The sequence below is a fragment of the Rhinoderma darwinii genome, chromosome 3, assembly GCF_050947455.1.
Source record: "Rhinoderma darwinii isolate aRhiDar2 chromosome 3, aRhiDar2.hap1, whole genome shotgun sequence".
NCBI classification, from domain to species: domain Eukaryota; kingdom Metazoa; phylum Chordata; class Amphibia; order Anura; family Rhinodermatidae; genus Rhinoderma; species Rhinoderma darwinii.
This window is the reverse complement of record NC_134689.1, coordinates 29,263,284-29,277,595: the sequence shown is the minus strand read 5'-3', so window position 1 is coordinate 29,277,595 and position 14,312 is coordinate 29,263,284. Positions and strand designations below refer to the sequence as shown.

At 43.5% G+C, this 14,312-nt stretch overlaps 1 protein-coding gene across 1 annotated transcript in view; it reads right to left on the bottom strand.

Moving 5' to 3' along the window:
- MGAT4B (alpha-1,3-mannosyl-glycoprotein 4-beta-N-acetylglucosaminyltransferase B) overlaps window positions 1-14,312 on the bottom strand; it is a 337,495-nt gene that overhangs the window by 140,208 nt on the left and 182,975 nt on the right. Inside the window, exon 2 of the mRNA XM_075856199.1 lies at window positions 3,902-4,081. Coding sequence (XP_075712314.1) covers window positions 3,902-4,081 — 180 coding nt within the window. The remainder of the gene's footprint in view (window positions 1-3,901; window positions 4,082-14,312) is intronic.

The following is a 14,312-nucleotide window of genomic DNA, read 5'->3' as shown; positions in this document are numbered from 1 at the left end:
TACTAACGACATCTTCAAGTGTACCGAATGTCAGAATTATTTGCATAAACCAGTCGTACATGTAAATGGAAGTGGCATTTTCCTCACCTTTCAGTAGCCTGTAGCAGACAGAGAAAAGGGAATACAGCTGCAGTCTTTACCTCTGTGCGTCGTAAAGACTGCTCAGTGAGGGAGAAATGGCATAAAGGAAAAGATCCCAAAATGTGCAGGTAACACAATATTTTTGGATTATTCTGCATTACATCTAATATAGTTGGGTCCAGAAATTAGTAATTTTTTACATCGTCCTTCCATTTTCACAGGCTTAGGCCCTATTCACACGACAGGGAAACTCGGCCACGTGGCGGATGTTTATTTATAGGCTGTCACACGGCCGCAGTAAGAATAGACCCCAAATGGGGCTATTCACACGGCCGATATTTTTTACATAAACCGGGCCGTCAAAAAACTGGAACATGCCCTGAACCGTTCTCCAGGCCGCACAGCTCCCATAGATGCCTATGGGGCCGTGTAAAGCACGGCTGTCACTTGGATGTGATCCAATGGATGGCTGTGCTTTCTGCCGCTCCCTCTCTTCTTCTCCTCTCAGTGCAAAGTGCATGTGAAGAGGAGGAGGAGGAGATTTTTATTGCTCCCTGTAGGTGCGGAATCCCTAATCCCCAGCCACAGCGTTGCTGAGGCTGTGGCCGGGGATTCCGCTCCAGGAGAAGTCCTTCACATATATGGACAGTGAAGTCAGGGACTTCTCCTGGATTGGTCCCCTACAGTGGCGTCATCTACAGGAAGGGGGTGTGTGGTATCTAGAGGCACGCTATGTACAAGGGGGTTGTGTGGCACTACCTACAGGGGGGGCTATGGTAGTATCTACAGGGGGCAGTGCGTGGCATTATCTACAGGGGGCAGTGCGTGGCATTATCTACAGGGGGCAGTGCGTGGCATTATCTACAGGGGGCAGTGCGTGGCATTATCTACAGGGGGCAGTGCGTGGCATTATCTACAGGGGGCAGTGCGTGGCATTATCTACAGGGGGCAGTGCGTGGCATTATCTACAGGGGGCAGTGCGTGGCATTATCTACAGGGGGCAGTGCGTGGCATTATCTACAGGGGGCAGTGCGTGGCATTATCTACAGGGGGCAGTGCGTGGCATTATCTACAGGGGGCAGTGCGTGGCATTATCAACAGGGGGCAGTGCTTGGCATTATCAACAGGGGGCAGTGCGTGGCATTATCAACAGGGGGCAGTGCGTGGCATTATCAACAGGGGGCAGTGCGTGGCATTATCTACAGGAGGCAGTGCGTGGCATTATCTACAGGGGGCAGTGCGTGGCATTATCTACAGGGGGCAGTGCGTGGCATTATCTACAGGGGGCAGTGCGTGGCATTATCTACAGGGGGCAGTGTGTGGCATTATCTACAGGGGGCAGTGTGTGGCATTATCTACAGGGGGCAGTGTGTGGCATTATCTACAGGGGGCAGTGTGTGGCATTATCTACAGGTGGCAGTGTGTGGCATTATCTACAGGTGGCAGTGTGTGGCATTATCTACAGGGGGCAGTGTGAGGCAAAAAAAAAAGAAGAATGCAAAACGGGTCAAAATCGGTAGTTAAAAACTGAAGCACGGCCTGGAACGGAAACTATGCAAAAAGGCAGAGAATAACGGACCAAAACGACTGTTTTTATCGGCCGACACTCAGACCCTGTCGTGTGAATAGTCTTAAGGGGGTTTTACACTGGGCGATTATTGTGCAAACGAGCGTTCATAGAACACTCATTGCCGATAATTGCCCTGCATAAACAGGGCAGCGATCAGAAGATAAATGAGCAAACGCTCGATCATCTGCTGATTATATCGTTTTAAAAAAGCAAAATATTATCGTTGTGGGCAGCACATCTCCCTGTGTAAACAGGGAGACGCGCTGCCGACATGATAATGTATGAGGACGAGAGATCGGAGTAACAAGCGCTAGTCCCCATCCATAGCTCCTTGCGACAGGAGCAAACGAGCGCCAATCAATGATGTCTCGTTAATCGCGCTCGCTGCACCGGCCAAGTGTCGGCCGATGTAAAAGTTCTTGAAAAAACCACAGCACTCGAAACAAGGGGTGCTCAGACAGGGTTAAAATCCGTAAGATATATCAGCCGGTGTAAAAGGCCCTTTAGAAGTAATTGAACAATTGACTGATCAGCAGTTTTTATGGCCGGGTGCGGCCTGTTCCCTCCGTGTTTCATGACACATTTAGGAGAGCAAAAGGTCTGGGGGTGACTCAAAATATTGAATATACATTTGGTAACAGATTAAGGGAACGCTTAATATGCCGTTTATAAAAAAAAGTGTCAACGTAAGTGAAGGAGGCCATCATTAAGCTGTAAAAAAACAAAACCAACTTACAAGAAAGATAGTCGAAACTTTAGGAACGCCCAAATTAACAATTTGGTTCATTCTTAAAAAGAAGAAATGCACTGGTGAGCTCAGCAACACCAAAAAGACCTGGAAGACAACTAAAGTGCATGATCACCGAATTCTTTCCTTGCAAAAACTCTTTTCAACATCTAGCCAAGTCAAGGATACTCTGGAGGAGGTAATCGTATCGTTGTCTACAATCAAGAGACGCCTTAATGGATGTAAATACAGAGGGTTTATCTCAAGATGCAAATCACTTGTAAAACTCAAAAACAGAACTTACGGATAAAACGTTACAAAAAAAAAACATCTAAAAAAGCCGCCCAGTTCTGGATCAAGATTCTGGTGTGCATTGATGATGTGACTGCGGACAAAAGTAGCAAGAAGAATTTTGAAGCGTATGCACCCCTTGAAGTCTCCACTTCAATCACATTTTTATTGCCTTATTTTAAATCCATTGTGGTGGAGTACAGAGGCTAAAGTGATGAAAAGTATCACTGTCCAAATACTTCTGGACTTGACTGTATATCTGTACACCTGGTTGTGATTTTTGTTTTGCACTTTTCAGCGCCATTGCACAGTTCACATATAAAATTAATCTACATAACAAGTTAAGCTACTGTGCAAGTATATTATATCAGCTATCTTGTACTGATCCGGAGTTACAGGCTATGTTACATTTTGGAACTGCTAATAGAATTCTGCAGCCTTCAGAGCTAAAATCTCTGACCATTCATGGGTCAATGTCTGCACAAAGCTTGTTCTGCTGATTTGCATTCTGGCAAATAATTACCCCAGGACCTGTACAGCACTGTATGAAACTAACTCCAATTCTTAGGGGTGTGCCTGACAACAAGCTCGCTGACTGTTTCCAATAGTAACCAGTAGAAATTTGAATAAAGCTTTCGGCTATAATATAGGCGGCAACTCAGGATAAATTGACCCATGTAGATTGCGGTATCTACCGTAGGTATAAACTGTTGTTTCAAGGACACATGCTTTGACAAATCTTTAAAAAACACAAAGCTTCTCAAACTGGTAGTGAACCTCTCTTTTGCATAAGAGAATTAACGTTTTATTGTGCACTGATAAAGGTGGAGGAATTCTAAATAAATAGGATAATAATTAGCGTTGTTCAAGTCCATGCACCTGCCGGAAGAATCTAAGAATCTGAGCTTGAAAACATACAGTATTATATACCCACTGTAAAGAAAATTTCAAAAAAAACAACCCAAACACATTGAAATGTAATAGTAAAAGAACTTTCTAGACGTCCTCATTATCCCTAAAACCTGTTCTGGATTTTATATCATAGGGAACAGTAACTGCAAAACGGTCAGCATTGTTAAAAGGGACATAAAGCAGAAATAGAATATAAGTAAAAGGTGTAGAAAATATATCTTTATTGTTAAATTCAACATTAGGAAGCCGTTTGAGCAGGAGACATAGGTCAGACCGAAATGAATCACAGCATTTTGTTCTGTTAGAAATAAGAATCTCACCAGATAAGCTGCTCCATGTGCGGTTGATGTCTCGTAAGGCTTGTTTTTCGGATATGGCCCTTTTGATCTCATCTAGAACCAGGTTCAGTTCCTTGGAACGTTTCAGGTTCTCTTGCTCAGCCGCATGCAGTCGATCCCTAAGGGCCAGGAACTCCCTCTGATAAACATCCACCACATCACCTGGAAAACGGAAAGAGAAAAAAGTTAGCTTGGATCCAAGAACAAACTGGAGGAACAAAACTTTTTTCAACAAAAGTGCAATAAGCTCCCTTGGAAGTTCTTCTGAATACCCTCCCAAGAGAAGACGATGGATCTGCAGCTTGGAGACTAGGATTGTGACCGTACGCAGGTATGGGATTATTTATCAGAGCTCCTATGCTACCAGCCAAATCTGAATTTATAGTTTCCATACCAACTCCCACTCTCGCTGCAGACACCAACCCCAACTAAATGTGAACACGAAGCCTAAACACCAGGAAAAACTGGTACACCGTGCTATATCTAGTACAGGGCCACCTCTGAACCATTTTACATACAGAATTAATCTACATAAAAAGTTGAGGAAGTTTTTAAATACATTTCATTACTTAATTTTATACGGATCCTGAGTGATAGCATGTACTATAGCCCAGAGCTTCATTGACAATTCTACTGGCTTCAGAGGTGAAATCTCCCATCTTCCTGCTGTGATATGCATTCTTTACACCAGATATTGTGTAGCTATCTGATGAAGTAATATTGAACGATACATAACATCTGCATTTTTTTTAGCTCCGCTGTTGGGGTGTCTGTCAACAAGATTGTCGACTACTTCTTATAGAAACCCGCAGAACTCTGAATACAGCCCTGGACTAAAGCACAGGATCATTCAATATCAATATTCGGTAAGTAAGGCATATACATCACACTCACCCCCCTAAAAGACTATTTTTTATTCAACTTTGGGTGGTCATCGCAGAGGTTTCACTGTATACAAACTTTAAAATGTTGCACAACGTAGTATACAGCCTTTAAATCCACCAAACCTGGGTGGCATTTATTTGGAGTAGGAGTGATATGAGTCAATAAGTTCCAACACAAATGGATGGAACCATTATATGTGATGGATCTCAATGACTAGGATGCTGTTCTCAATATAATAATACAGATTTATACAATTTTACAGATGTTAAAGACCAATGGAAACCTAAAGGAAGTGTTAACAGAGCCCAACAGTCAATATAGGGATTAAAAAAAAAAATATTACAAAGTGCAGCAAAAGAAGAAAAAAAAAAAAGAAATAAAAAGTGATGAATTTTCCATTTTTAAATAGATTTTTCTTTTTGTTTTCTGCCATGTAACCTATCCGGTCAGAATTCGAGTAATGCAAGACATACAGCCCCTGTCAAAGTACAGATTTTCAAAAATATCTTCAGGCAATTTCCCAAAACAGTCACAACATATGGTTAGATAGTTCTTTTTAGTCAGTTTAGATTATAATTACACACACTAACAAAAAAGCCATACAGTTCCGTAAAACACCACTTTCAGCGTGATTAAAAACTGAGCTGCAATTTTACTAAATTCCATTTTAATCAGAACGCACTTTAAGTGTTTGATTTTACATGAGGTAATGTTAACATTTACTGCGTTACCGCTAGTAAATACCTTTAATAACCTCTGAAGTAGAAAATACTGCAATTTTATTTCCCCCCCCCCTGCAGATCTAGGCAAAATGGTTCCTTATGTCGTGTACAGCTCAGTTATCTGCAAATAAAAATTGCAGTCTTAGGCCTTATTCACACGACAGTGAAAAACGGCGTTTTCAGAACAACGATGTTCTATGGGTGTATTCACACGGCTGTTTTTTTAACGTCCCTTGAATAATGGGCATCAAAAAATAGGACATGTCCTATTTTTGGCAATTTACACGGAATGACGGCCCCCATAGAAGTCAATGGATCCGTTTTTAACGTCAATACATGTAACAATCGTTAAAAATTGATCTGTGACATGGGGATTGGCAAGGGAACTACTAGTTCCCGTGCTGGCTATCGGCGGCTCGATGACCCTCACCGATGCAGCGCCGACCTCTTCACGTGTGGTCTCTCAAGTTCACGGGTTGTGCAATGACATTGCGCCGCCTTCGCAGATCCCGTGAAGACGAGAGATCTACATGAAGAAGACAGTGCTGCATCGGTGAGTATGTAGGGCATTCATGTCGGGCTGTGTGGCATCATCTACAGGGAGGCAGTGTGGCGTCATCTACAGGGAGGCAGTGTAGCGTCATCTACAGGGAGGCAGTGTAGCGTCATCTACAGGGAGGCGTGTGGCGTCATATACAGGGAGGCGTGTGGCGTCATACAGGGAGGCGTGTGGCGTCATATACAGGGAGGCGTGTGGCGTCATATACAGGGAGGCGTGTGGCGTCATATACAGGGAGGCGTGTGGCGTCATATACAGGGAGGCGTGTGGCGTCATATACAGGGAGGCGTGTGGCGTCATATACAGGGAGGCGTGTGGCGTCATATACAGGGAGGCGTGTGGCGTCATATACAGGGAGGCGTGTGGCGTCATATACAGGGAGGCGTATGGCGTCATATACAGAGAGGCGTATGGCGTCATACAGGGAGGCATGTGGCGTCATATACAGGGAGGCGTGTGGCGTCATATTCAGGGAGGCGTGTGGCATCATATACAGGGAGGCGTGTGGCATCATATACAGGGAGGCGTGTGGCATCATATACAGGGAGGCTGTATACATTTGATCAGTATTTAATGGACATTTTTGTTCACGGTCGTGTGAATATAGCCTTACATTCACACGACAGCGAAAAAAAATGGCCATTAAAAACGGATCAACTGTCAGTTTTTCATGCCCGTTTTGCATCAGTGTCTCCAAAATTTAATCCATTTCCAGTCTGTCTGTCCGTTTTTAATGGCCGTTTGACATCCGGTTTGCATCCCTTTTTCATGGCGGGTAAAAAAAAAAAAAACTGATGAATTTCATTGGTCAGGCTTCCTTTATCCCAACCTCCTGAAAACACCCAAAGGAAGGTTATTGTCATGATTGTTTTACAGACCCCCTATAGATGATGGCACACAGACCTCCCCCGAAGATGATGGTGCACAGCCCCCCCCATGTAGATGATGGCACACAGCCGCCCCCCCCCGTAGATGATGGCACACAGCCCCTCCCCCTGTAGATGATGGCACACAACCCCCCTGTAGATGATGGCACACAGCCGCCCCCCCCCCCCCCGTAGATGATGGCACACAGCCCCTCCCCCTGTAGATGATGGCACACAACCCCCCTGTAGATGAAGGCACACAGCCCCCCTGTAGATGAAGGCACACAGCCCACAAATGACAACAAAGCCTCCTGTACTAATGCCACACTACCCTTGTAGTGAGTACAACAATACCCGACATATAATTCCTCCTAAATGCCCTACACACTCACCGATGCAGCGCCGTCTACTTCACGGGTTCCGCGAAGGCGGCGTGATTACGTAATTTCGTTGCCTTCGCAGAGCTCGTGAGACTAGAGATTATACCTGAAGAGGACGACGCTGCATCGGTGAGTATGTGTCATCGCGCCGTTAAAAACTGATCCATTGACTTCTATGGGGGCCGTCTGGCCGTGAAAACGGACAAAAATAGGACATATCCTATTTTTTGACGGCCAATATTCACGGCCCGTTAATTAAAAAAAACGCCAGTGTGAATACACCCATAGAACATCAATGTTTTGAAAACAGCCGTGTGACGGCCGTTCAAAAATAGGCCATCACACGGCCGTTTTTCACTGTCGTGTGAATGTAGCCTTACACTACTAAATGCTTTAGCAGATTCCTTGGCAGCTTTGATGGCCATAGAGGAGGTAGATAACATCTAGGACTTCCAAGGACAAACATTTTAGTCAGCCACAGAGTTGGAATTGCTTTAAAATCGGTTGAGGACCGTCCACTGTATATATTCGGTTTAAGCTTGCTGCCTGAGCGATTGGGCTGCTGAATGTCAGATGCCTGGCAGTCAGGGACTGCAAGGTACCCAGGAGAAAGTACAGAAACTGTTTTCACCAGTTCTCGCCTTTATACTCACTTAGTCCTCGTGAACACGGCTGTGCCCGTAATCATGGTCCACAATTACGTGCACGGCCGGCATTTTCAGCCAGTGCTCCCATGTAAAGTATGGGAGCACGGTCCGCATATAAGCAAAAGATAGGACATGTCCTATATACTGCAGATTTAACGCAACGGATTTAGTTGCGAAAAATCCGCAGCATAATACAGTAGCAGCAACATGGATGAGATTTCAACAAATGTCATCCATATGCTGTGTAAATGTTGCGCAGTAAAACGCGGTGCGTTTCTTAAATCTGCAGCATGTCAATTGTATTTGCTGCTTTTTTGTTGCAGATTTTGCCCATTGAATTCAATGGGGAGGTAAAATCCGCAACAAATAGCAGATGTTTCGAATTTTGTGGTGGAAAAGCAGCGATTCCTCTGCAAAAATCGCAACTCAGAAAAAAATTATCATCTTATACTTAACCAGAATTCTGTGCTTCTTCATCCAGGCCGGCCTCCTGGAATGGCGATTCATCCCATGTGACAGCTGCAGCCAATCTCAGGCTGCAGCAGTCACATGGGATGAAACGTTATCACAGGAGGCCGGCCTGCAGTATGGCAGAGGGACGCGTAGCCATGATTATGTAAGAAACGGTTTTTGCTTTGTTTTACACGTGCAGTTTTCTGCAGCGGACATTCTGGCCGAAAAACTGCACCAAAGTGTGGTGTGATTTTTCGGACGGAATTCCCTGCGGTGCCCAGGGCGGACACCCGGTGTGCTTTTACGCAGCGTATTCGTCCCGTCTGAACATAGTCTAACGGGTCGGACTTCCCTTGTAACGTGGTCTGCTGTGCAACGCCAATTACAGTGAAAAAGTATAGTGTAAATAAACATGAAACATAAAATACCCACCAAAAAAAAAAAACTTCCCTTGCCAATCATAGTCGGAACACTAGCCCGGATCCAATTACCCTAAAATGCACATGTAATATAGCAAAATTTTGCAGGCGATAAGCCTAAAAATAGAAAAAATGGTGTATGAAAATGATGAGAAATCTAACATTGATCACAAAAAAAAAAAAAATGTAAAAAAAAATTATGTCACTAGCCCAGCAAATAAAAAAAGTTGCAGCCGCTTAACTAATGCATGCTAAAAATGGCTAACGGGGCCTGGTCCTGAACCGGTTAAGGGGTTGTTTTCTTTGGACAATTTATTTTTATTATTTGGACGATAAGCTGTTCACACGATGTCTCTCTAGGACCCTCAGCAATCAGCGGTAAATCTAACAAGTGTTTAATAGTCCCAGTAATGCTGTAGGGACACTGAAGGGGTTGTGAGGCACCTCTCTCTTCTGCCCAATCGGACAACGGGAGTCCGATATCAGATCGGGCGTTAGAAAGATGTGATGCACAACCCCTTTAAGAACTGCAAGTTTGCAATTGAAATCAATGGTCTGTCCGTGTAAGGCATGGACATAAATAACCAATAACCATTCCCCTTGTCGTCAGAGTATGTTCCAACACAGTCAGCACATATTGGACGGTGTCAGAATGTGTAGGTACATGCACCATTGACAAGGGGAATGGTAACGCCCAGTTGTCAATCAATGCATACATTTCCAGGAGGAATAAGAGAGGAACGGTACAATGCAGAGTTCTAGGAATTGCTATTTCATGGGAAATACAAGTATGTACTAAAACATACATGTCAGGAGAGCTGCTAGCTCCTCTAAAAGGTTTAGTGTTCCATAAAAAGTTGAAGATGAAGACAGAGGTTTGTGGTGAGGGGACCAGACGACAGGAGAAAGTTTATTAGACTCACCCAGGAACTAGTAAATATTTGCTTTGATATTCAAAGCTTTATTTGCCATTTAATTGGTCGCTGTGGTGAACCCGCCGCTAGTGTAAACTAACTCATGTACATTATATTAGAATTTTATTTTTTTGCAAAAGAATGGCTATGTAAATGAATATCAATTTATTCCTGATGGCTTTAGAAACACATAAAAAATACAGCAACTGATTAGTTCTACATGTTTTATTGTTCACTTAGAAATGTAATGTTTCCACTATGATTGGAGTGGTACTTAAATCTGTAAAAATGTGCAAACCATAGACCGAGAGCCTCAAATCCACCAAATTAAGTCAATTAATTGAGATGATTATGCCTAATACATCAAAGTGAATACTTACAACAGGCATTCCATTTACCATTTTGTTATACTTACAGAGGCTGCAGTTTGGTTTTTCTGTTACAGTTCCATTTTCACTGCATAGCCATGCCACCACTAGAGGGAGCTTAGGAATTAATTTTGCATACACTGCACTCAATAATAACAGTATTCAGCAAGCTCCCCCTAGAGGTTGCAAAATGTTATTTAATTATGTCTATGCAGAGGATTTGGAGCACTGCAAGTGTATATTCACATGTAGCAAATAGACATCTGGACTTTCGGGTGAAAAACCCACAGTGTATTGCGGTAGCAGCAAGTGGATGGTATGTAACTACTCTATTCCATAGGGTAGAAAAATCTGTACGTAAATTGACCTGCGGTGCAGAATTTTAATCCGCAGAATGTTAATTTGCAGATTTGTCGCTTTTTTCCCCATTGTGATCACTGGGGAAGTCAAAATCTGCGGATTTTGCTGCGAATAAGCTGCGCATTCTCTGCAAAATTCACGTGTAAAAAAGTAAAATCAGGCTGCAGCGGTCACATGGAACAAAACATCACCACAAGAGACCACCTGTACAGAGAGCAGGGACACGTGGCTATGGGAGCGCCAGGAGAGTGTATAGTCAATTCTGTCGGCCGTTTTCCGCAGCAGTAAAACAGTCCAAAAATACGCACTAAAATAAGCATTGTGCCGCTAATCGGCCGGATTTACCTGCCGTTTCTGGGTTGGACTTTTTCGGAGCACACCGATTTGTAAAAACAGCTCTTTGATCTCAGTATAAATATATTAATAAAGCAATTGGCACAAAATGTTGGACCTAAAAACGAGATGTTATAAGGTGGACTGTCACATGAACAGATAGAATCTGGTGTTAGGAACACCGAGAAACAATTCTACCAGCCACCGATCACTAAGCTTTCCATGGTAGACATCTGTAGAACACCATTTGAACCAGTAACTTCGCAGCTATAAAATGATGTGAAAGTTAGTCTCTGTTCACACCATGTCAGAGTCCTACTGTCAGAAGCTGCACTGGGTAAGCTCCAAGGGGCATAGGCAAAACGTATCCATAGGCCCCCATTCATGAAGTACTGCAAGATCCCAGGAGGCTGGGCTGCGCTCAGAAGAGAAGGACGCCTCGCCATGACTACGGCCGGGGGTAAATATAAACTTTATTATTATTCCCGTAGAATTTCCACCCAGAAAACTGCAGCACAATTTGGTGCGGTTTCTCGGGCGAAAATCTGTGTGGTTTCCAAGATGGATACGCTGTGTACTTTTATGCAGAGTATCCACCCTGTGTGTTCCTGCCATTAGTGAGTCCTTTCCGCCCTGCAATTCCGATAACGTGTTACCATATTTCACCCTCTCCACTCATACGTGCTCTGGTGATTCAGCCTTTATCTTGTTACAATGTGTCCGTCTTTTGGAAGGTCACTTCTAAAATTAATCTAGCAGACTAATTATCTTGCCAGAGCGCAACGTGATTTCATAACTATATATATATATATATATATATATATATATATATTTATTTATTTAATATATCTTTTTTTTCATAAGCCACTAAAATGCAGAGATGCCATTTACTATACTTTCAGTATAGTGAAATTCTATCTTGGTCATGTGTTGGACACACAGGTGAACGGCTCGTTACAGTTACAGTATGTGTATCAGAGCGATGTCTTCCCAGCACTTGTGTCCCCATCACATGACCATGGACAGAATTTTATTGGAAGTAATAAACGTTACTACTGAACAACAACAAGCAGAGATCTTGAAAGCTGTGAAGAATACAAAAAGTATATTAGAAAAGGTTACAACTTTTAATTATACAAAAAATAACATTAATTTGCGGAAACCGGACATCCCTTCAAGCTCAAAGTACCATCAGGTTTTTATCCAACATAGCAAAAGATTCTGGATACAAGTAGCTATATTTTTTTTCCAGCTTTTATATATTTTTTTAGTATAATTTTTTGCAATTATTCATTCAGAACGTAAAGTTGTCTAACTATTGAACGGTACATAGGCCTAAAGTCTATGGGAAATCTATTGTCACTATTGGACTTCAACCTGTCTGATTCTATTGCTCTTCCCGTATCGGTCTCTTTCCAAGCCAAACATGAAAGTTGATGGGCAAGTCCGCGCTGACAAATATTTTCCACAGGTCCATGGTCAGTCTAGTTCTCAGTATATGTCTGTTGCGTACTAAAAACAGGAATGTAACAATCAAAGATAAAATACCACTTCTAATCGTGCGCCATTAAGACGAAGCAGTGATCGAAATGTATGGGGACAGGGGCGTAACTAGGAAAGACTGGGCCCCATAGCAAACTTTTGACTAGGGCCCCCCCTCTGCTGGGTATCACGCAACCCCCCCCCCCCTTTATAGATAGTGCCTCCCTATAGATTCCACCACACAGCGCCCCCCTATAGATAGCACCATACACAGCCCCCTGCAGATAACGCCATACAGCCCCCCCTGTAGAGAATGCCATACAGTCCCCCCTGTAGAGAATGCCATACAGCCCCCCCTGTAGATAATGCCATACAGAACCCCTCTGTAGATAACGCCATATAGCCCCCCCCCCAAAAAAAAACGGCCTATAGTTTGTCCTACAAAAGACATGCATCCCCTATCCACAGGATAGGGGATACATGTGTGATCGCTGGCAGCGATAAGGAGAATGGGGGACCGAAAGTCCCCCGAAGTTCTCCATGACTAACCTCGGACTTCCGGCGTCTGCGCAGTTCAATAAAAATGAAAGGAGCGCTAGTCACGCATGCGCACAAGCGCGACCGGCGCTCCATTCATTTCTACGGAGCTGCCGACACAGACCCCGGAAGTCCGAGGTTTGTCATGGAGAACTTAGGGGGGACTTTCGGTCCCCCGTTCTCCTCATCGCTGCCAGCGATCACACATGTATCCCCTATCCTGTGATTAGGGGATACATGTCTTATGTAGGAACAACCCCTTCAGTGGCGTCGCGCTGTAGCAGCCATAGCGGCTGCTAGCGGAGCCTGCGGCCATGGGAGGGGGCCGTGCCGGCGGGTGGCACGGGCCCCCTCATGCTGCAGGCCCTGTAGAAGTCGCTACGGCTGCTATAGCGGTAGTTACGCCACTGCGTATAGGTTTGTACGGCGTATAACTACAGCTCCCAGCATGGCCTGAACAATGATAAGGATATGCTGGGAGATGCGGTTTCACAAAAAAAATCCTATCACCATCATCTCGCTGCAGATCATACAGTGACTACATTACTGATTAGAGGCAGAATAAACATTTACATTAAGTGACTCACCGGTGACGTCTCAGATTCTAGTTCTTTTCTTCTCCCTCCGGCTCAGACATCTATGATGGATTTCTACCGGCCATGACCCATTTCTGCAGTTTTCCTCTCAGATGTCTTCAGCTTCTCACTTTTAACCCCTTCAGGACTGAGCCTGTTTTGGCCTTCAGGACGAAGCCGATTTTTAAAATCTGACATGTGTCACTTTATGTGGTAATAACTCCGGAATGCTTTTACCTATCCAAGCGATTCTGAGATTGTTTTCTCGTGACACATTGGACTTTATGTTACTGGCAAAATTTGCCCGATAGATTCAGTATTTAATTGTGAAAAACACCAAAATTTAGCGAAAAATTGCAAAAATTAGCATTTTTCTAAATTTAAATGTATCTGCTTGTAAAACCGATAGTAATACCACACAAAATAGTTACTAGTTACCATCCCCCACATGTCTACTTTAGTTTGGCATCGTTTTTTGAACATTCTTTTATTTTTCTAGGACGTTACAAGGCTTAGAACTTTAGCAGCAATTTCTCATATTTTCAAGAAAATTTCAAAAGGCGATTTTTACAAGGACAAGTTCAGTTCTGAAGTGGCTTTGAGAGTCTTGTATATTAGAAAGTCCCCATAAATCACCCCATTTTGAAAACTGCACCCCTCAAAGTATTCAAAACAGCATTCAGAAAGTGTATTAACCCTTTAGGCGTTTCACAGGAATTAAAGCAAAGTAGAGGTGAAAGTTACAAATGTAATTTTTTTTATACAAAATTCATTTGTAATACATTTTTTTCTGTACCACAGAAGGTTTTTCCCAAAAAATTTAACTTATTATTTATTGCCCAGATTCTGCAGTTTTTAGAAATACCCCACATGTGGCCCTAGTTCGGTCATGG